At 38.6% G+C, this 22,002-nt stretch overlaps 1 protein-coding gene across 8 annotated transcripts in view; it reads left to right on the forward strand.

Annotated features, from left to right (window-relative positions):
• Positions 1 to 22,002, forward strand: part of synrg (synergin, gamma) — a 47,846-nt gene that overhangs the window by 12,363 nt on the left and 13,481 nt on the right. For all 8 annotated transcript variants that reach the window (XM_026282635.1, XM_026282636.1, XM_026282638.1 and 5 more), the window contains 10 exons: positions 767 to 841; positions 930 to 1,126; positions 3,091 to 3,330; positions 3,412 to 3,548; positions 4,652 to 4,770; positions 5,052 to 5,114; positions 6,303 to 7,259; positions 16,499 to 17,032; positions 20,902 to 21,065; positions 21,215 to 21,268. In XM_026282635.1, coding sequence (XP_026138420.1) covers positions 767 to 841; positions 930 to 1,126; positions 3,091 to 3,330; positions 3,412 to 3,548; positions 4,652 to 4,770; positions 5,052 to 5,114; positions 6,303 to 7,259; positions 16,499 to 17,032; positions 20,902 to 21,065; positions 21,215 to 21,268 — 2,540 coding nt within the window. The remainder of the gene's footprint in view (positions 1 to 766; positions 842 to 929; positions 1,127 to 3,090; positions 3,331 to 3,411; positions 3,549 to 4,651; positions 4,771 to 5,051; positions 5,115 to 6,302; positions 7,260 to 16,498; positions 17,033 to 20,901; positions 21,066 to 21,214; positions 21,269 to 22,002) is intronic.

Consider the following 22,002-nt stretch of genomic DNA (forward strand, 5'->3'; position numbering starts at 1 on the left):
TAGTTTTGATTTGTTTACATGTGGTGCTCTATCAATTCTTGCATTCTCGCACATTTTCCAATGTCTCTGAAATGATGGTTCTGTTTTTTTTTTTTTTTTTAAGTCTAGGGGTGTCCAGTCAATGGAGTGCCACCGTTCTTTAGGATTTGGCTTCCAACACACTTTCCTAGAAATTTCTGGTAATCCTGAAGACTTTGATTATCCTGTTCAAGTGTGTTTAATTAGACTTGAGGCAAACTTGGTAAGAAGGTGGCCCTCCAGTATCAAGATTCGACACCCCTGGTATAGTCTGTCTACTGAGCTCATTGGTGTCACTAAAGGAAGGATCAATTGCATGATTCTCTGCTGTTGATGCTTACTTGGAGGTTTAATCACCGTAGCCCCATTTTAATCATTTGCCTAATTTATTTCTCCACAGGACTCACAGTTTTAGCACTGATTTCAATGTACACATTGGCAGTACATGTAATGAGATGAGTGTCAATGCCAATACAAAGCAAAACTCTCTTCTCCGTATGTTGTCAGTCTGTTTATACTATAAGCCCACAAGCTCTCGGCTCAAGACAGCTGAGCTTACGGCAGAAGCCGTGGGAGTCTTTAGTGTGTCTGTGCATGGTGTCAGTAGTACATCTGTACGGGGCTTTGCTGTCAGCAGGTGTGGGGGACGTCTGACTGTGCAGTAGGCACATGGGATATATGCTTGATCAAGCACTCTTAGCATAAGAGTCCACAAACATCTCACTGTTTCTATGTCCATCACCAACAGGTGTGGGTGTCTACCCTCAACAAGACATGCAACCCATGGTGCCAGCCTGGTTGTACAATGACTCGCTCATCCCAGGTATATGCTCTTGACGTCACTGGATTTTCATCATTTCATAGTTCTGTTTTTCACGGTATCTAATGATTGCAATGGTTGCTCTTCACAGAATTGTTCATGAAGGTCCTTGAATACACCATGACACCAACAGGTATTGACACAGCCAAACTCTACCCAATTCTGATATCATCGGGTCTGCCACGGGAAGCTCTCGGACAGATTTGGGCCTTGGCCAACCGCACCACACCTGGCAAGCTGACCAAGGAAGAGCTGTACACCGTTCTGGCTTTGATTGGAGTCGCCCAGGTAGATTTTGCAATTTCAAAAATTGTACATATTAACTTTTAAAGAGTATGTAGGTTTGCAGTGATAGGAAGTTAGGTGCATCTTTAGACCAGAGGTGTAGGGATCCTATCATATTCCCTTGCTGCTCTTGGCAATTACAGTCCTGTGAGTAGAAACTGGAGCTTTTCCAGCAACTCATGGGACCCTTTCAGTAATAACACATTTGTTATGCAAATTGAAAAGCTCAATGAGGAGCCACTCTTCCAGTGCTTCAGTTTTGTAGAGCTATAAAGAAAGGAAAAGCTCTGGAGAATGGCAGAAATGGCATTGAAAATGGAAGTTGACTTTAATGAATATTTTAGGCAAACAAATCAGACAGCCTCTTGGTGGAAGGGGATAAAGACATCTGGATGGAGAAGAAGGTCTATTGTTTGACAGGCCTGCTTTTTAATTTAGTTTCCTTGATGAAAGACGTGTCGTAAATTCAATGTTCCTGCACAAGGCGTGTTGAAGCGCTATTGTCTAATAGTACACTAAATCATTGTTATGTGTAGGGAGAATGTCAGTTTTAATTGAGTGTCTTATGTTTATAGCAGTGCCTCATCTTAATGACTGTCAGTAATCAGCGTTTATCAGTCAGCTTTCAAAGATCTGTGCTACTTGTTATGGTCGATGTTATCATTCTGCTTTAACGCTTCGCTTCTATAGCTTCTCTTTAAAGATATTTGGTTAACAAGGGATGGTATGTTGTTCAACTCCAGTCCTGGAGGGCTATTATCCTGCAGAGTTATGTATCAATGCAAATTTATCCTGGCCACTGGCCTTCCAGTACTTGAGTTGATGAGTCCTGGTTAACTGGTTAAAGATCTTGGCTTGTATCTAATAGCTTTTAGTTAAAATTTATTTTAGATCCATCTACTTAATGAATAGTTCATCCAAAAAATTTAAATTAGTCATCATTTACCCCTACCTCATGTCTTTCCAATTCCACGAGACTTTGGTTAAAGGGATACTCCACCTCAAATTGAAAGTTTTGTCATTAATCCTCTTGATTCGATTAACGCTTATATGCGTTATGAGGCATTTTCTCCTGATAATCCCGATAATAACTTAAATTACACTTTCAGTTTTGATCGTACAGATAAGAGAAATACATCAATCGAATCTGTAAAGGGTCTACTTTTTTGTATACAGACATAATAACAACAAAACTTTGTGCATTTATAAAATAAAGATAACAAACAAGGTGTGCTGTCTGCAGCCTTTGTCTGCGTTGATCTTCATTTACAAACGGGTCATTAAAATGAACTCAGTGAATACTCAACGAAGAGACATGAGAGATGCATCTACAGAAAGCCTGACATGTCTACTTTTAAACTAAACAAATGCTGCCAAAAAAAAATATTCTGTGGTCAAGTAATCCATATGAAAACAACGCGATGTCCGTTTTTTTCACATCTCCCTTCATTATCTTCTAATGTGAATACACCCCCGCGCTGAACACTATTCAGATTCTAATGATTCACTGAAGCCCGCGGCTTGAATACGCCCACACAACTGAAGACAATGCAATGAGACTGGGGGATAGTTGACCCAAAGTGGAAAATTCTGTTATTAATTTCTCTCTATTAATGTTGTTCCAAAGATGTAAATCCTTCGTTCATCTTCAGAACTCAAATGAAAATATTTTTTATTTAATCCGAAAGCTTTCTCATGGACTATTTTAACAATGTCCTTACTACTTTTCTTGACCTTGAAAGTGTCAGTTGTGTTGCTGTCTGTGCAGGGCCAGAAAACTCTCAGATTTCATCAAAAATATCTTAATTTTTGTTCTGAAGATGAACAAAGGTCCTACAGGTTTGGAACAACATAAGGTTGATTAATCAATGACGGAATGTTCATTTTTGGCTGAACTAATCTTTTAAATGACTTACCCGTAAATAAACCACTCTGTCTAAGTTGCATATTGTGGTTGTATTCTCTAGAGTGGTCTTACAGTCATGAGTTTGGACATCTTGAGTCAGTTCCCCTCTCCGCCTGTGCCCAATCTACCTGCCATGGCTATGGCTATTCCTGCTGTCCTGCCTCAGCACCAGCAGCCCATCATGACCCAGCCGCCCGTGTCCATGGCCATGCCGGTTGCTGCACCGCCTGTCATGGGCATAACCCCAAACCCGCCCGCACAACCACCGGCCAGCTTCATCACCAACTTCCCTCCTGTCCAGGTAAACATCAGACACTTTATTATAGATAATAACTGCACTTTTATTGCTCAGCTGATTAATTGTTTTGTTGGCTTGCGTTAGGCTACGAAGGCTGATGATGACGATTTTCAGGACTTCCAGGAAGCCCCTAAAGCTGGCGCTGGAGATGACTCATTCACAGATTTCCAAGGAGAAACTGGAGGAGCATTTCCCAGCATGACATCATCATCCCAAAGCAGGTACGAGTGCAGCTTTTCGTCTATGCGTCATGGCATATTGCACGCCTGCAAAAGCATATTTTTTTATGTAATGCAAACTGCTTCGAGAAATGCATCGTAAAGCAGCATCCTGTCATCTCTCATTAGTAGTTTCTGATATTGTTTTTATGCTTCGTTAATTCCTCTAGACTCGGTTTGCTCATCTGGAGCATGGAATCGTTCTCCATTTTGTAATGGCTTGTAATAACTTGCCCAGCGCAACAATTAAACCCCTGCCATCTTTTCTAATGAACCCATTTCAATGGACAGCTGATAAGCTCATTCCATTTTATTTCTATTCACATCTGCTTGATTTTATGCTCCCAGGGAAAAATGACGAAAGGCAATTATGGAAAGCAGGGAGTGAGAGGTTGGAAAGTATATTCGCTGAGTGTCACGGCCTTTACCGGTCGATCAGCTTCACCGAGCACAAAGGATCCTTTGTTTTAGAAGAATATTTTGGTGCTTGAATGTGTCAGATTGCTCGCTAATTAAATCAGTGAAAATGAGAAGTGTTGAGAATAATACAGGTAGTGAGGGTGAGAGCAGAGGTTTTCTTCTATGCTTGGAATATTGCTGTTATGAGGGAAGTGATCCAAGACGGAGAGAAGGGGAAGAAAGAAACATTTGTTTAGAAAAAACTTGAGCTAAATTTCAAGTTGCAGATTAGAACCACACACTGAAAGTATGTATTTTGCCAATGTGACCAGGAAGATTGTTTTCTTTTAAAGAAACTGATGCTTTTCCCATTTCTTACCAACCTTAAACAACTGAAATTCTAAAAAAACAATGGGATACAATATATTTGTCCAACTTTGGATTTCTATTTTCATTTTAGTTTAAGTTAGTTTAGTTTTAAAATGGGACGCACTAAATACTAATCTTGCACTGTATTGCAGGGATGGTATGCAAATTAGTATTGTGCCTCAGGCTTTGTGTGTTTAGTCTACATTTAGGAGTATCAAAGAACAAAAAAAAGTATCTCAAAACTAAATATAATGTTTTGGCTTGTTAACTCTTTGTAGCTTGTAAAGCACTTTGATCTGTTTGGGCTAACTGCTGTATGTTTTGTCTGCTTCATGCAGTGTTCCTGCCATGCTAACTCCAGTGTCAGGGTCTTCATCCTCCTCCTCCTCTGATAAATACGCAGTGTTTAAACAGTTGTCAGTGGAGCAGCCTGCAGAGCCCACACCTCCGGTCTCAGGTAAAACACACGCACACATACCCATTTGGCTCTATACACCTCATTAGCCCATTGAGGAAGGCAGATCTCTCAGAAGACTGCTTTCATATCGGTTTAACTTTAAAGAATGATTCTCTTGTCTAAATGCTTTTGCGATAAGATTGTGTGGCCCACAGATGTGTTTAGCATAAAATTATCCTGCTATTTATCACATTCCTTCAGCTCCTACCATTATTATGGTCTAGTTAAAAAGCACACTTTACTGCCTCTACACTCAGGCATTGTTTACTGTTTTGTTCCAGATTCAGGCGACAAATACAGTGTTTTCCGAGAGCTTGAGCAGCCTTCAGACAGAAAAACAGTTGGTAAGAAGATACATGTCTGACACAGCATGAACACATCAAGTACACAACCCAGATCAGCTTTTTACAAGATTAATTTAATACAATTGCACCAGGCTATAGTGTGTTAAGTTTATTGAAGGGCTTCGTACACTGATGTAGGCATGTGTGCGTGTCCCTGTCTCACTAGAGCAGAGTCCAGTGAGGACAGCTCTGAGAGGGCCAGTAAGTCAATGGTTGCAGTGATCTCTTCTCCAGAATTCCTCTAGTTCTGTTCTGTTCTGTTTTCTCTACCTTTGATTCCTTATATAGGCTGCAGCTGAAATAGAAAAAGTTTGTCATCTGTGTGTCATTCACTTCTAGTGTTTTTTTTATTGGCCTTTATTAAGAGGGCACAGTGGTTAATGGTTGATATATTGCTGGTATTTATGATATAATACAATTTAGTCAATGCAAAATTGAATTTGAAATGTAATATTGCATAAACATTTGTAATGCAATGTTTAATAATCAATTTAATATTTATTTCACAGTAATTTGTGTTTGATTTAAGACAGAATATTACTGACTGTTTACGTGAACACTTTCCAAGATGCAAATTTTAACAATTTAGTGTGTATTTTTGCATTTAAGTGCAATCTGCTGCGAAAAAAAACTGAATCCGCGATTGCATATTGTCGTGTAATTGACACATTTATTTTCTTGGCTCATTGCACTCAATAATGTTTTTTAACATCAAGCACATCCCTCATTTATTTTTTCAGTAAATAGTTTTTCATGCATCAGTTGTCAGTGATTTTAAGCAGTCCTACACTGCACTGAAACATTTACATACCGCAATATACATGACAAAAGGAAATTCAACTTTTCACTTCACTACAAGTGAAATCAGAATTGATTGTTTGTGGATAAACTGGATTGTGTTATTGTGTGCAGAAACTGTGTTGTATTCTGTGCCAGGTTGATTTATATCTTCACACTAAAAGTATTCTGTTCCATTGTATCACCTTTTAATTTCAATTCAGCAGTCAAACGCTGACGCGTTAAGCACTGCTAATCCGTTTTTCTCTTTTTAGGCCCATGAAATTTGAGCTCTGGGCAACTTGTTGGCAAACTCTGCTTTGTGCCGTGCCAGCTCTCTGTTCTTTGTTGTTTTGGTGTGAAATGCAGTTCGCCTTGCCCTTCAATTGTTTTCTTTTTGTTTCTCCACAGGGGAGGGATTTGCTGATTTCAAGTCTGTCAGTGCCGACGATGGCTTCACAGACTTTAAAACAGCCGACACCGTCTCTCCACTAGACCCACCAGACCAGGCCAAGTTCCAGCCAACTTTTCCTCCTCCTTTCTCTTCTTCTCAGTCTCTGTCCCATTCGCAGCCAACCTCTCTGGCTCAACCTAGAAATCCTCTCAACATGGCAGACCTGGACCTCTTCACTACAATGGCTCCTCCTGCTCCCACTACCACTGGTGACTCCAAACTCAACCTGTTCCCTTCAGCGCCGCCATCCCTGGTATTGCCCTCAGTTACAAAACCTCCTAGCATAGGGGGTGATGATTTTGGCGATTTTGCTCTTTTTGGCTCCTCGGCGTCCTCCGAAGTAGCTCCCACCACCTCTACAGTAGGGAGAGGAACTGGGATGGCAGTTCAGGACGACTTTGCTGACTTCATGGCGTTCGGGAGCTCGAGAGATCAAAGAAACGAGACCAGCTCTGGAGACGGGGGTGGAGAGGCCCAGACGGAGACGTCCCAGCAGAGGCAGCAAATCGGCACTGATAAGTACGACGTCTTCAAGCAGCTTTCACTAGAAGGTGGCCTGGCCTATGACGATAACAAAGAAAGCGGTGGGGGCTCGTTCTCGTCACTCAAGAGCGACAATGACGACTTTGCAGATTTCCAGTCCTCCAAATTCTGTACGGCGCTGGGCGCGTCCGACAAGAGCCTGGTGGACAAAGTGGCTGCTTTCAAGCAGGCCAAAGAGGACTCTGCCTCCGTGAAATCCCTGGACCTCCCGTCCATTGGGGGCAGCAGCGTGGGGAAGGAGGACTCGGAGGATGCGCTCTCAGTACAGCTAGACATGAAGTTGTCGGACATGGGTGGAGACCTGAAGCATGTGATGTCTGATAGCTCTCTAGATCTCCCCGGTTTGTCATCCCATCAACCCCCTGCTGCAGGTGAGGAATTAGTACGCTTGCTCTGGTGAAGTCTGGCCGACTCTGTCTGTCACCACTTTCTCTCTTTCACACGTGCTCCGAACACTCAGGCCTCTCAAAGGCTGAACAACCGCTCTATCAGACGCCTAGTTGGAACACAGTATGTGTGTTCAGTGTGGCGGAGTTAAAGTTACATATCAAAAACTTGCTACACATCATATCATGCATTCATTCCCATTCAAGTTATATACATTTCCAGTTGAATCATGCACAGTTGTAAACCTACAGTATTTATTGTTGTTTAAATTTATTTATTTATTTATCTATCTTATGTATTATTATTTTTTACCAGTCAATACTTGTGCTTGTGAATTTGAATCTCATGAGATTAGTATTATCGCTAACAGCACAATAACTGGTATTATTAACCTCTAGTGTTATCAGGTGATCAGGCAGTTACGAAAGCACATTTATATACAGTATTTAATTATAATAGCTTGTGACTTGGTTTTCTCTCCAGTCGTCTATCTGTTTGTGTTGTCATTGACGTCATCTCTCATTGGTTACCCTGTTTTAATTTTTAGGTCAATGTATCTGAAACACAAACCAAAGCGGCACGTATTAATGGTGGAATGCACAAAAGCTGTTCGCACAAAAGCTGTTCGCACGGAACCTGATTAATTTCTCCGATTTTTAGAACTGACTGTCCACACTGACATTTTGCAACTGATAAAATCAGATCCATTTGTTCAGTTGCCACTATAATATCTAGATCACTTGCCGTAGTAATGTCAGCCTAGTGCCAAGAGATTGAGAATAGCTGGAATGATAATGTGGAAGAGAAGAAATTAGTTTTAGTTTGAAATTTGGCTTCTCTTGTTCATTATTTACATTGAAGTAGAAAAAAAAATAGCAAAAATGATTTGGACACAGCTGTCAACTTTATTGACATTATGTACACTTCCCAAATTCCTACAAAAAAAACAAACATTTAAAACGATAATTCACACACAAATAAAAATTCTGTAATTAATTACTCACCCTCATGTCGTTCCAAAACCCGTAAGACCTTTGTTCCACCTTGAAACACAAATTAAGATATTTTATTAAGAAACTACCAGAAACTAATGACATGACATGAAACTAATGTGACATCAGTGGTTCAGCCTTAATTTTTCTGAAGCTAAAAAGAATACTCTGTGTGCAAAAAAACAGACAAAAATAATGACTTGATTCAACTATTTGTTCTCGTCTGTGTAGGGGTGTGCGATATGACGATTTTTGATCGTGAACAATAAAAATGTCTCCCAATCTGCTTTTGAAGAGATATGATAGTATTGTGCTACAGCGCACATTCCATCAGTTACAGTTCTGGCGCCTCTTTCTCAAGATACTGTACAACGCCACATGCATTCACTTCTGTGTTAAGACACCAGTAGAGTTACTCTCACGGGACACTGCACTTATTCACAATCACAAAAGTACATTATTTGCATGTGCTTTAAAGCCTTGCCTGTTAAATGTTTAATTTGCGTGCTTTTTTTTCAACTTTTAATTGAGTCTATTATATTTATATTTTTTGGGTGAATTATTCCTTTTATGTTAATAAAACACAAAATCACTTTTTTATACATTTGCTTTAATAGGAATCAATCTATATAGTGTTTTGTTTTTTATATTTGTTCATTCAATTTCTTGAATGCTTCTGCTAAATACACCTACTGAACCTGAAAAAAGTTTTATTCAACAAATCTTTATTTTCGTCCACTTTGGCGTAAATAACCATCCTATTGCCATTCTTTTTTTATATTTTGTTACCTTGAAAGGCTTTGTCTTTATAATAGTGAAATTAGTTTGGTTGTAATGCTCAGACAACAAGCAAAATAGAAAATCTGCCCCCCCCCCCTCACTTCTGTGTCAGTCATTGGACATGCGTGAGAGAGTACCACATTGCATCGTTGAATAAAGCCATTATTTTAGTTTTCTTTGCACACAAACGTATTCTGGTAACTTCATAAAATTAAGGTTGAACCACTCCGATGTACCAAAGCCAAACTTTATAATGATCACATTTGACTTGATAATGTCGTGATTAGATGATTATGAGAAAGCTTAAATATTTTTGCTTAAGATGGCATTGTTCATTTAAATTCTGCCAACGCGACACATCTGTCAGATTTTTGACTGAGCCATTTTGCGCTCATCAGAATTACAGATGGGATATATAAACAGCCAGATTAATATGCTAATGATGCAGAAGTCTTGGCTGTTTTTCTTAGTGCAGGTGACTAGATTTGTCTAAGCATGATAAATGATCCAGACATTTCTGTCCTTTATTTGATCTACAATTCCACCTTAATATCAAGTCATGAAACGACCTTTCTTCATGTAGCCAACAGGTGTTGTAGTTAATATCGTTCTGGTCCCATTTGTTTTGCATGTAACCGTTCATCCGTTCATGTGATGGTTAGCCGTATTGCATGTGCATGGAGAATCCTCAATGCCGTGCCTCAGTGCTTACATGACCCAAGTCATATCACACACACGCATGAATCAGCTGCCCTGTATTTGAGCTGCATAAAACAAGCATCAAATTCCAGTTTACGCCGAGAAATCTGAGAGCACATTGGGGGGCCAAGTTATTGAGATCTTCTACTTGGAGGACTCAGTAACCCAGGAGCTCTTGATGGGTCTGTTTCTAAGTCTTTTCCAAATTTCAGTCACCCTTAATTTACACTCGTTCTCTGCTTCTCATGTTGTCGGTTCTGCATGAAAAGCATCATGCAAGTGTGTGTGTGCTTGTGTTCACTTTATCATTCATCTTCATCATGTATCAGGGTGAGAACACAGTCACAGTATTTCACATAGTCATCGTCAGCCATCGTATCAGCCCTCGTGTGCGTAGACTGGTTGGCATTGAGGAAGCACAGTAGGAAGAGTTCCCATAAACTTGTGTGGTCTCACCAGAGCCAACAACTAGACCAGTTGATACCATCACGTATTGTCAAGAATTGCCGCAAGTTTCCCACTAGTAATTACGCATTTTGACTAGTAAAAACCATTTTCTTAAATTTCCAACTTGGTATGACAAGATGGACTTAACGCATTTGTCATTTGTCAAAGCTTTGACTTTTCAATCTAGGCTGTTGTACCATCATGTGAAAACCACTGAAATGGCTGCAGATTTAATAGTTAAAGCTGCTAATATTGATGCTAATTCTGACATGTGAATGAAACAAGGCTGTGAGGGATGGAAGTAGTTTAATCAATATGTTGTGTTCTCTAATAGAGACGACAGTATGTCAGTTATCGTATTATCGTTTTTGTGTACTTATCTGTCAGGAATCATTGGATATTTAATTGACTAATTTAAATTACATTTGTTGTTACATACTGCTTACTTAAAGGAATAGTTCACCTAAAAGTGAAAATTTGAAACATTTGTAAACAAATATTTGATGTTAGCCTTGGACTTCCACGCCATGTTTTTTTTTCATACTATGGCTACCGTCAACTGTTTGGTTATCAACGTTTTTCTAAATATCATCTTTTGGGCTCAACAGAAGAAATAAACTCATTTATGTTTGGAACAAATTGAGAACTTAAATCTAAAATAACATTTTATTTTTCATTAAAAAAAGTCACATTTTATTATTGGCTATTAATCATTTTTGACACTTTTGTGTCTGCACGTCAATCATCATATCAACTAGAATTGTAATGTTGGTGCATCCCTTCTAAATTTTACGACCCGTGTTTTAAAACCCAATAGTTTTCTCCAGTTTTCACTCTCATTCTCTGAAAGTTCAGCAACCAGATATAAGATTACAACACGAATGAGCTGTAATTCCTTCCCTCACAGTCTCATATTCATTTACGTCATACTAAACATGGTATCCATTTCGATTGAGGTCTATTGGAATCCTTTTGTCTTCTTTCCATAGTAGCTTCAGTGAATACTAACATTACCTAAACCTTGTCAAACACTGTTCTGGTTACATCTTATACAAATTCCTCTAGTTCGGTTATTGGACGCCTCTAGAGCCCAAGCGTAAATATTGTAGCAGGTTGAGTGTGTTGGGTTTCTCAACACTTGCACTATGCCCCTGGATGTGTAGCTAACCACCCTTGAGTATCTTTTTTCCAGGCCAGAGCCACTTCTAGTGGTCCTTCCACGAGAAGGTGACATTGTTTCAGGTTTTTTGCGGTTCATCTGCTCTCGTAGACCACACTAACATTTGAACTCTTTCTAACTTTGCTTTTCTGTTCGCCAGTATGTGCCAGCCTTCAATTTGTGAAATTGACAAGTATTTACACGCAGTACGCAATTAGTAGGATTAGTCCATGTTTCTGGCATATTTACAAAATAGGTTGTTTTTATCAAGAATGGAAATGTATACATGCAAATTTAATAGTGTATTTTTATTACAGGAAAATAAACTCTTATTTATTTTGAATATAGATAGACTTGATTAGTACTGCTGATTGTGTTAATGCCAGAAAGCATATTATTTGTATTTATGAAGCGGATACTGCTTGCCATGATATGAAATTGGTAACCTTTTGACTTGTGTGGGTCAAAAATAGCTCCAACTGAGATGTACAGGATGGCGAGAGAAAAAGGGTACTATCTCTTTTTGTCATTCTTTACCTGTCACTCAAACCAATAAATGCTCTAGGATAGATTTCTCTGTTTTCTTTTAACCCTTTGAGTACCTAATAGCCTGATGCAAACCCTGGTTGATTTGGAATTGGATTGAATTAGGCTGCACTATTATAACAAAAATAACTGTCGATCATTTTCCTTAATATTGAGATCGCAGTTATCAATTTTGATTGATAGAATATAATAAGAATAATTTTCTGTGGGGAGACTGCATGCCATATGAACTGTTTACTTAAATGTATTAAATTTATTTATTTTAAAATAATACAATTATAATTATAACATTTTTAAAATTAATTTAATAAATGGAATAATACTTGATTAATTAACTTGGATTTAGTGCATCATTTGTTCGCAGTTTAATGCCATCTGTGATTGGTCACAATGTTCAGTGATATTAACACCAAATAAACACTTTAATTGATGTTTATTCATAATCGTTTTTTGGATTAATTGTGCAGCCCTAGTTTGAAGTTTTGATGAGCTATAGGTCGGCTTGCAAATACATTATTCAAAATCTCAGAACAAGTCTCTCCAGGTTCTCAAAGGGTTTTAATAAGCCGCATAAAACCAATATTAGGATCACCTTGGTCTTTGCTTAAATGTTCTGTATCACTTTTCCTTATTTCTGGTTGCTTTTTCCTTTTATAGTCTGACTACAGTGTGTCTTTGACCAATGAGAACTAATCTAATCTTAATCTGTGAATGTGCCTTCTCAATGCTGGGTTCTGCATCTGGATTTGGGATTTTCTGTCCTGTTTTTGTTTTCTTCTGACATCTGCTTTTTCTGACTTTGCATGCTCTTGTATTCTTAAAATGCAAAAAAAAAAAAAAAAAAAGCAACTCTTTTTAATTGTTAGTTTGGCAAGACTATTGTAATGAGATCTTTCATGGAATTTTGTGTCCTCTCTCTCTCTCTTTCTCTCTTTGCCAATGTTGTCGTAATAAATATGAATAATGGTACAGCAGACATGCGTGCCGTCTTGATTTCTCTCTCCATCCTTCAGTCTTGCTGTCCAAAGCAGATTTAGTCATCAGAATTATCACACTGCACTGGTTCCTTGTCAATTTCACAAGTTGATAGATTGTGTGAACAGTCGTGCCCCACTTAACTGTGAGGGAAGTAGGTATTTCAATGCATATGTGAATTAATCATACTTATTTTTATTATAAACATTATGGCCTCTAAATGAGGCCATATATATTTTAAGTAAGTTCATGCAGTAGCTTTAAAGAGCACAGCACAATGCATCATTGCAGTTTTTTTTATCAGTCTGTCACTGTGGTTGATTGTGCGAGAGTGTGAATGATTGCACGTCAACACTTTCTACACTGAAAGGCAGAAAATTGTATCTCTTGGTGAGTCACAGCCCAGTTGTGATTTTCAGTCAAACACTGATCCATTTTAGAGAAATGAAAGCTGCAGAATGACATAGTCATTTTGACCTTCAAAATGAGGATATACTTCTAGTAACAAATCTGAAAAACGGTCATCAGTCCACACATGCAGATGTCACTCATCCAGTCTAATCAATAGACATTGAGTGTTTCCTCCCAGCTTCAGAATGACTTCCGCTTGAAGATAAGGACTTAGGGATCATTAGAGTGGCTTTGTGCCAGAAGTGTCTAGGTAATAAACCAGGGCTTCACTGTATGAAGATATCAGGAACAATTAATTATGAACAAGAAGCACTTGAGACACATAGTGACACAAAGTCATCCTGATCTGTACCATCAGTAATAGATTAATAAAAAAAAAGTCCTCAGTCATGTCTACGGGTTTTCACCCATTTGTAAATGTACACATACAGGTGCATCTCAATAAATTAGAATGTAGTGGAAAAGTTAATCTATTTCAGTAATTCAACTCCAATTGTGAAGTAGTGGAAGTCTTTGGTTCTTTTAATTGTGATGATTTTGGCTCACATTTAACAAAAACCCACCAATTCACATACTCAATTCAATCTCAACAAATTAGAATGTGATGACATGCCAATCGGCTACTCAACTCAAAACACCTGCAAAGGTTTTGTGAAGCATTCAAAATGGTCTTTCAGTTTGGTTCACTAGGCAACAAGATCATGGGGAAGACTGCTGATCTGACAGCTGTCCAGAAGACAACCATTGACACCCTTCACAATGAGGTGAAGCCACAAGCCACAAAGAAGCTGTTCACAGAGTGCTTTATCTAAGCATGTTAACAGAAAGTTGAGTGGAAAGAAAAAATTTGGAAGAAAAAGATGCACAACCAACCAAGAAAACCGCAGCCTTATGAGCATTGTCAAATATCAATTCAAGAATTTGAGTGAACTTCACAAGGAATGGACTGAGGCTGGAGTCAAGGCATACAGACGTGTCAAGGAATTTGGCTACAGTTGTCATATTCCCCTGGTTAAGCCACTCCTGAACCACAGACAACATCAGAGGCATCTTACCTGGGCTAAGGAGAAGAAGAACTGGACTGTTGCCCAGTAGTCCAAAGTCCTATTTTCAGATGAGAGCAAGTTTTGTATTTCATTTAGAAACCAAGGTCCTAGAGTCTGGAGGAAGGGTGGAGAAGCTCATTGCCCAAGTTGTTTGAAGTCCAATATTAATTTTCCACAGTCCATGATGATGTGGGGTGCAATGTCATCTGTTGGTGTTGGTCCATTGTGTTTTTTCAAAACCAAAGTCACTGCACCCGTTTACCAAGAAATTTTAAAGCACTTCATGCTTCCTTCTGCTGACCAGCTTTTTTAAGATGCTGATTTCATTTCCGACGCAGGATTTGTCACCTACCCACACTGCCAAAAGCACCTAAAGTTGCTTAAATGACCATGGTGTTGGTGTGCTTGACTGGCCGGCAAACTCACCAGACCTGAACCCCACAGAGAATCTATGGAGTATTGTAAATAGGAAAATTAGAAACAAGAGACCAAACAATGAAGATGAGCTGAAGGCCGCTGTCAAAGAAACTTGGGCTTCCATTCCACCTCAGCAGTGCCACAAACTGATCACCTCCATGCCAAGCCGAATTGAGGCAGTAATTAAAGCAAAAGGAGCCCCTACCAAGTACATGTACAGTTAATTAACATACATTCCAGAATGCCAACGGCTCACTAAAAAAGTTTTTTTAATTGATCTTAAGAAGTATTCTAATTTGTTGAGATTTGTTGAGAATTGTGGGTTTTTGTTAAATGTGAGCCAAAATCATCACAATTAAAAGAAACAAATACTCAAACTACTTCAGTCTGTGTGCTTTAAATTTATTTAATACACGAGCTTCAGAATTTTAGTTGCATTACTGAAATAAATGAACTTTTCCACAACATTCTAATTTATTGAGATGTACCTGTACTATCTGTCTGTCTGTCTATTGTGTTCTGCAATGCACTTACAGTTGAAAAATATGAGGCAAAACTACATACTTTACAAAACTCACGTACTTAAGCCTGAAACTAGTTATACAACGTCAGTAATTCTCGATGCGGTTTTAATCCAGTTTTCTGGCTGCTGATCATGTAAAGCTTGTAAACATGGTAAGTTTCATGATACCTGCAAGGATACCAAAAAGGGCTTTTAGATCAGCGGTTCTCAACCTTTTAGCCTGTTGTTCAATACAATATCCAAAGTCTCTCCACTATCTGTAGCTTATTTCCATTTTCCATTATGTCAGAGATGTTTTTTTTTCTTCAAATATATATATATATATATATATATATATATATATATATATATATGTACTGATACACACACACACACTAGAGGCTGACACAGGAGTGGATTTTCAAATCTCTCCTGTCCCACCCACTCCAACAAAAAAACTGGGGAAAAATCCTTTCCCGTTTCAATCCCGGAAGAATGACTCCCGTTCCCTCCCACTCCCGTGTTGTATTTTTTTTTTTTTCCAGAGTCTGTCACAGTAAAAAAAGAAATACAATACAGATCACAGCATGCCCACTTTTATGGTATTACATTTGGTTCCGAAAATGTCAGCCTCTAATACACACACACATATATATATATACACCGCAATGCATAAAAACAGTATAGGTCATTATTATCAGTAATTATGTCCCCACTGGAACAAATGCTTAGTTTGTAATGGGTTTTATTGGTTTTGTATCGTTGCGCTGGGATACACGGCATCACAGTATGTTAAAAAGCGTAACATTTTCATCACGTGCTTGAGGTATTTGGCCAATCAAAACGCACTGGATAGCTGGCCAATCAGAGCACACCTCGCTTTTCCGACCTTTGTAAAAATCTATGCGTTTCAGAAAGGAAGGGCCATAGAGGAGAAACAATAATGTACAGTTATGTGGAAAATAATGTTTTTTTTTTTTTTTTTTACCTTAAGCCGCATAAACATTGCATTTGCATTACACCAAACACTCAAAATAAATGCTCTTTTTAGCAACATCATATGACCCTTTTAATATAATCCCTCTAGAATTCCTTGCCTCATAGACTTTAAAAAAAAATGTTTTACTTAAAATGCTACTTTAACAACTGATGCTCTCAGTAGAGCTAAACTTTCATTGAACCCAGAATATCCTGTACTACAACAAAAAATGTATTAAATTGAATGGGATTTTCCATGTTGTCATTACAGAGTCTGATGATTTAAAATTTGACCCCTTTGGTACATCCGCCGTCAGCAGTCTTGGCAGCTACGACTGGTCCGACAAGGAAGATCTCTCGTCTGGTCAAGGTAAGAAGCACCAGGGAGGACTGCCATCTTCAGCTGTCGTCCAGAGGAAAGAGACGTATTTCGGGAGCTCAGAGAACATCACCCACACCACAGTTGCCAAGGTGACCACCTTCCCAATTGAAGATGGTGGCTCCACCACCGAAAGCCGGTTTGATGCCTTCGCCGACTTTGGCTGCATTGAGCAGGCCGGTCAAGACGACAACGATGACTTTGGAGACTTTGCCAGCACAGTTTCTGAGAAATCCGACTCCCCTCCTGGAACCACAGAAGCGGAGGGCAACCAGGGTGAATTGACAGATGAGTTTGGAGCCTTCCAAGGTGACAAGCCCAAATTTGGCAAGTCGGACTTCTTGAAAGCCAGCACGCAGGCCAAAGTGAAATCCAGTGAAGAGATGATCAAGAACGAACTCGCCACCTTTGACTTGTCTGTGCAGGGTAAGTGTCGTTGCAGTATTTAATTCTTGGATATTAACAGACAAATGGGTTTCTTTCACTAATATGCACATATCTCATTTATAATAATAATTGTACAGTACTCAGAATCCATTAGCATTAATCAAAGTTTAAAGACCAATTCATGTACATATACACTTAAAATATAAGGTTATCAGTACTCATATATGGATTCATCTCCATGATTGTTGCTGAATGAGCGTATTGTATCCAATGCATGTCCACAACTGCATTTTCTCTGAAAGTCAACAGATGGCAGAGTGGCGTCTGAAGCACACGGCAATGTCAGTAGATAAACACTGCCACCCAAATCCCTCCTCACTCTCCCCTTAGATTTTTCATCCTCGTTCCCCCATAATGCATTAGCACTTACTCAATAACATAAAAGCGTATTTGCCGCTTATTGATCCCCACCCACATCCACTAAATTTCATTTGTTCAAACAAAAGAGGGTTTACTCCTCTGCAAGCCTCCTATCAGATGGTTCATCTGAGGAGTGGGGTTTGTGCAGGAATGGATTAGCGCCTGAAACCATGCAGAGACTGATGTGCTTCCAAGCGGGGGTGTGATTACCTGTCGCTGTGTCTCTTGAGTCTGTCGTGCCGCTGTCCATCTCATTGCTTTTTGCTCATTGTGTGCATGGTGTGTATTTGTGCCAGTTTGACTGTGTGGTGCCTGATGAATAATGCATGCATGTATTACTTTGCTGCTCTTTTGCACATAATTATAATTTGTAGCAAATTAGGTGTTTGTGGTTTGTGTTGTGGCCCCACATGGATTAGCGACAAAACAGTTTGAGTGCTTCGGGAAGGTTTTAATTATACAGCAGGATCAACAATGAACAATTAAAAATTCCACCCCAAAATGAAAATTTTGTTATTAATCACTTACCACCATGTTGTTCCAAATCTGTAAAACCTTTGTTTGTCTTCGGAACACAATTTAAGATAATTTGAATGAAAACCGGGAGGCTTGTAACTGTCTCATAGACTGCCAAGTAAATTACACTGTCAAAGTCCAGAAAAGTATGAAAGACATTATCAGAATAGTCCATCTGCCATCGGTGGTTCAACTGTAACATTATGAAGTGACGAGAATACTTTTTGTATGCAAAGAAAACTAAAATAATAACTTTATTCAACAATTCATCTCTGTGTCTCAATACATCACTGTAGCACCATTTTGGAGAACATCCGCTGAACACAAACTGAACAGAATAAGCGGTTATTCTCCGTATTAATAGTATTTATTATTTAAGACTTGGCTCTTGTTTTTATGTATATTTAAAATTTTATTTTCATTTAAGTGTTTTGCTATGTGCTTTTGCCATTGTTATTAGGTTTAAAAAATATTGAGTAGTCTTTCCATTCTTTTCTCTTTCTCTCATTCTTTGTTTTATTGTTTTATTTTATTTTAAATGTATTTAAACGACTGAATTCTCTCTCTCTTTATATATATATATATATATATATATATATATATATATATATACACACTAGGGGTGTAACGGTTCACAAAATTCACGGTTCGGTTCGATACGATACACTGATGTCACGGTTCGGTTCGATACGTTTTAGATACAGCAAAATGTAAAAACATCTCAACTTTTCAGAATGCCGCAAGCGCACCGCGGGTCATGTGACAAGAACCAACCAATCAGCTTCATCCTTTCCCGTAACAACGTTGAGAGCTCAGCCAAGATGAAGGAACAGCTGATCATAGTTGTATATGGATTGCAATTTTGAAATAAATTCAGTAGCAGAGCTACTGCAAGCGATTTTTAGAGCTGCAAATCCATTTATCCTTCGCTGAAATTTCCGCGTCTCATGGAGAGAGCACGTCATTGTTGCTTAGCAAAGACAGACGCCTCATGAGCGCTTCTGCCCGAGCGCTTTGGAAAGGAGGAGAAAGACGCGCTTAGCGTTTTCCATGCGTTTTTAGGCACGATATGTGAACGGCCCCTAAGGCGCTCGCTCACTCAGCACGCGCTGAAGGCTCGTTGCAAAATGTCTAATGCATTTAACAGACCAGAAATATAAGATCCTAAAATAACCAACAGGTCTGGTGTTTGGGTTGGATTCCCTGTAAGCTATAGTGTCTAAATGCTGCAGGGATAGTTTGCTGCGTGCATGTTTCTCCTTTTTTTCGTCTTTTCCCAGATAGTACTGATGCATATATCCCAGATATTCCCGCTGGTTTTTTTTTTTTTTTTTTTGTAATCCCGCTGGTGTACCCTGTCATGTTGCAGATGCGACATACCGTTGTTTATTTATCCACCACTCTCTTGCCATCACCATTATAGCTTAAAGGGAATCCAAAGTGCACCCAAACACCAGACCTGTTGGTTATTGGAGGATCTTCTCATTTCTAGTCTGTTAAACGCATTGGCTATTTTGCAACGAGCCTTCAGCGTGTACTGAGTGAGCGAGCGCCTGCTGAGTAGCCTAACATAAACATATAAGATGGTGTTTTTTTCTTCTTCGGGAGTGTCAGGGGCGTTGCCTGTTACGTTGTTTGGGTTATTGGGCTACCTTGTTGAACGCATATCATTATATTTCTTTCTCTCTCTTTTTTTTTTTTTTCAAATATAATTAATTACTCCAACGAACCGTTCGGTATACATAATGCGTACCGCGTACCGAACCGAAAGCGTCGTACCGAACGGTTCAATACGAATACGCGTATCGTTACACCCCTAATACACACACACACACACACACATATATAATTAATCGAAATTAATCGCATTTTAATCGCAGATAAATATTTGACCTGAGAACAGTGAGAAGTAATTTTTTTTCACATGGATTTATAGTATACCATTGAATAATGACTGAATACATAAGCTTAAGCAACAAAATATTGTTTATTTTTGTTCAACCAAGTCTAGCAGACCAGTGCAATTTTTGCCATTAAGTGTAGCAATAGCATATTTAGAAACAATTTAGAAATAGTACATTTCAGAAATTCAGGAAGCTTATAGGTGCTGGAACCTTCTGTAAAGCATTTTTTTTATTTTTTATAAGTAAAACACAATACTGTCAATTACATTCAGAACATTGGAAACCCTGACTATTAGAAAACATCTCTCTATTGCTTCAGAGGCCATAACATACTAAGTCCAACTCTCAATAACCTTGGCCAAAACAATAAAGAGTTTAACATAAATTGTTGCACCAACAAAATAATACATAGTTCAACATAAAGTGTAAAGTCCACGCTAGCTGCTATATGTTTTGCGTTTAGGTGATACTTGAGGCTCGATGTGCTGCGTGATATGCGAACGCTAGTTGGTGCTCCAGTATAATCGGTCCGCCGAAACTCATCCAGTGAGAAACGTTCCGCGGTGCAAAAATAAGTTATAAAAAATGCGGGAATTTTTTTTCTGTAATTAATTAATCTTAGTTAACGTGTTATTTTTTGTGTAATTAATTAATCTCAATTAACGCGTTAAAGTCCCGGCCCTAATACATATATACATATATATATACATATATAAATTTGTTAACAATAAGAACATACCAAAAATACTTTTTACCTTAAAAATATATAAGAATCTTTTTTTTTAATAATAAAGATATTTACGCTTCAACGGTGCAAGGGAAATTTTTATTACTTGGTAGTTACACTACTTGATTTTACAGTCATTAAATATAAAATCTTCATAAGTTTTATATTATAAAAGTTTGTAATTTAAAAAAATATGTATTTAACATTTTGTTTTTTTGCCCTTGTAAATCTAACATAAATATGAAAAAAATGTGTTTAAGAACTTGTTACACATTTTTAAGATTTCTTTTTCTTTTTCATGGACACTCCCATTTATCATTGACCCATTTATTTGTGCAAAGGATCCCATAAGCGCAGCCACAGTCTGGGAGAGAAAGAAATTGTCCGGTCCATCCCCTCTCCTGCCCCTGAACAGCCCTTCAGAGACCGATCCAACACCCTAAATGAAAAACCTGCGCTGCCGATCATCCGAGACAAGTACAAGGACCTCACAGGAGAGGTGGAGGTCAGTCACTCGCTCTCTGTTCTCTCTGCTACATACACAGACAGGTTCTCCTTGTCGAATACAGCCTGAGGTTTCTCAGTGAACAAAGCTTTCATTCTGTTTCATCTTTCTTTTTCTCCCACTGTCTCCTGTCCAAACACTCGTGGCAGGAGAGTGAGCGATATGCGTACGAATGGCAGAGGTGTTTGGAGAGTGCTCTGCAGGTAACATATACCTCCACACACACATACATATAGAGCTTTGCAGACACATTAAAACTGTTTTAGATTATAGAAAGCCTCAAAAGGCTGTGATCATGATTACATGATACCTTCTCTAACATAAAACAATGCAAACAGATCACTGATTCAGCATTTGCTTGTTATTCAGCAGGCCATTCTACCCATTTCATAAAAACATTTTTTATTTGATTTTACTTATACAATTTTTAACAGTATAGTAGCAAAAGCTGCCTGGCCGTTAATATGCAGTCCCAGCCAGTCAAAACTTATTTAATGTTTAATATTTAGTTTAATGTTTAAGATTTTGCACCAATGAGATATCACTGTGGGAGGAGCAGCAATTCAAACTACCGTGTTTTTCGGACTGTAAGTCGCACCTGAGTATAAGTCGCATCAGTCCAAAAATACGTCATGACGAGGAAAAAAACATATATAAGTCGCACTGGACTATAAGTCGCATTTATTTAGAACCAAGAGAAAACATCACCGTCAACAGCCGTGAGAGGGCGCTCTATGTTTTCACTGTAGACTACAGGAACACTGAGCAGCATAGAGCGCCCTCTGGCGGCTAGAGACGGTAATGTTTGCTCTTAGTTCATTTTTTTCTTGGTTCATGTCAAGTTAATTTTGATAAATAAGTCGCACCTGACTATAAGTTGCAGGACCAGCCAAACTATGAAAAAAGTGCTTATAGTCCGAAAAATACGGTATTTATT

Source organism: Carassius auratus, chromosome 15, assembly GCF_003368295.1.
Source record: "Carassius auratus strain Wakin chromosome 15, ASM336829v1, whole genome shotgun sequence".
Lineage (NCBI taxonomy): Eukaryota > Metazoa > Chordata > Actinopteri > Cypriniformes > Cyprinidae > Carassius > Carassius auratus.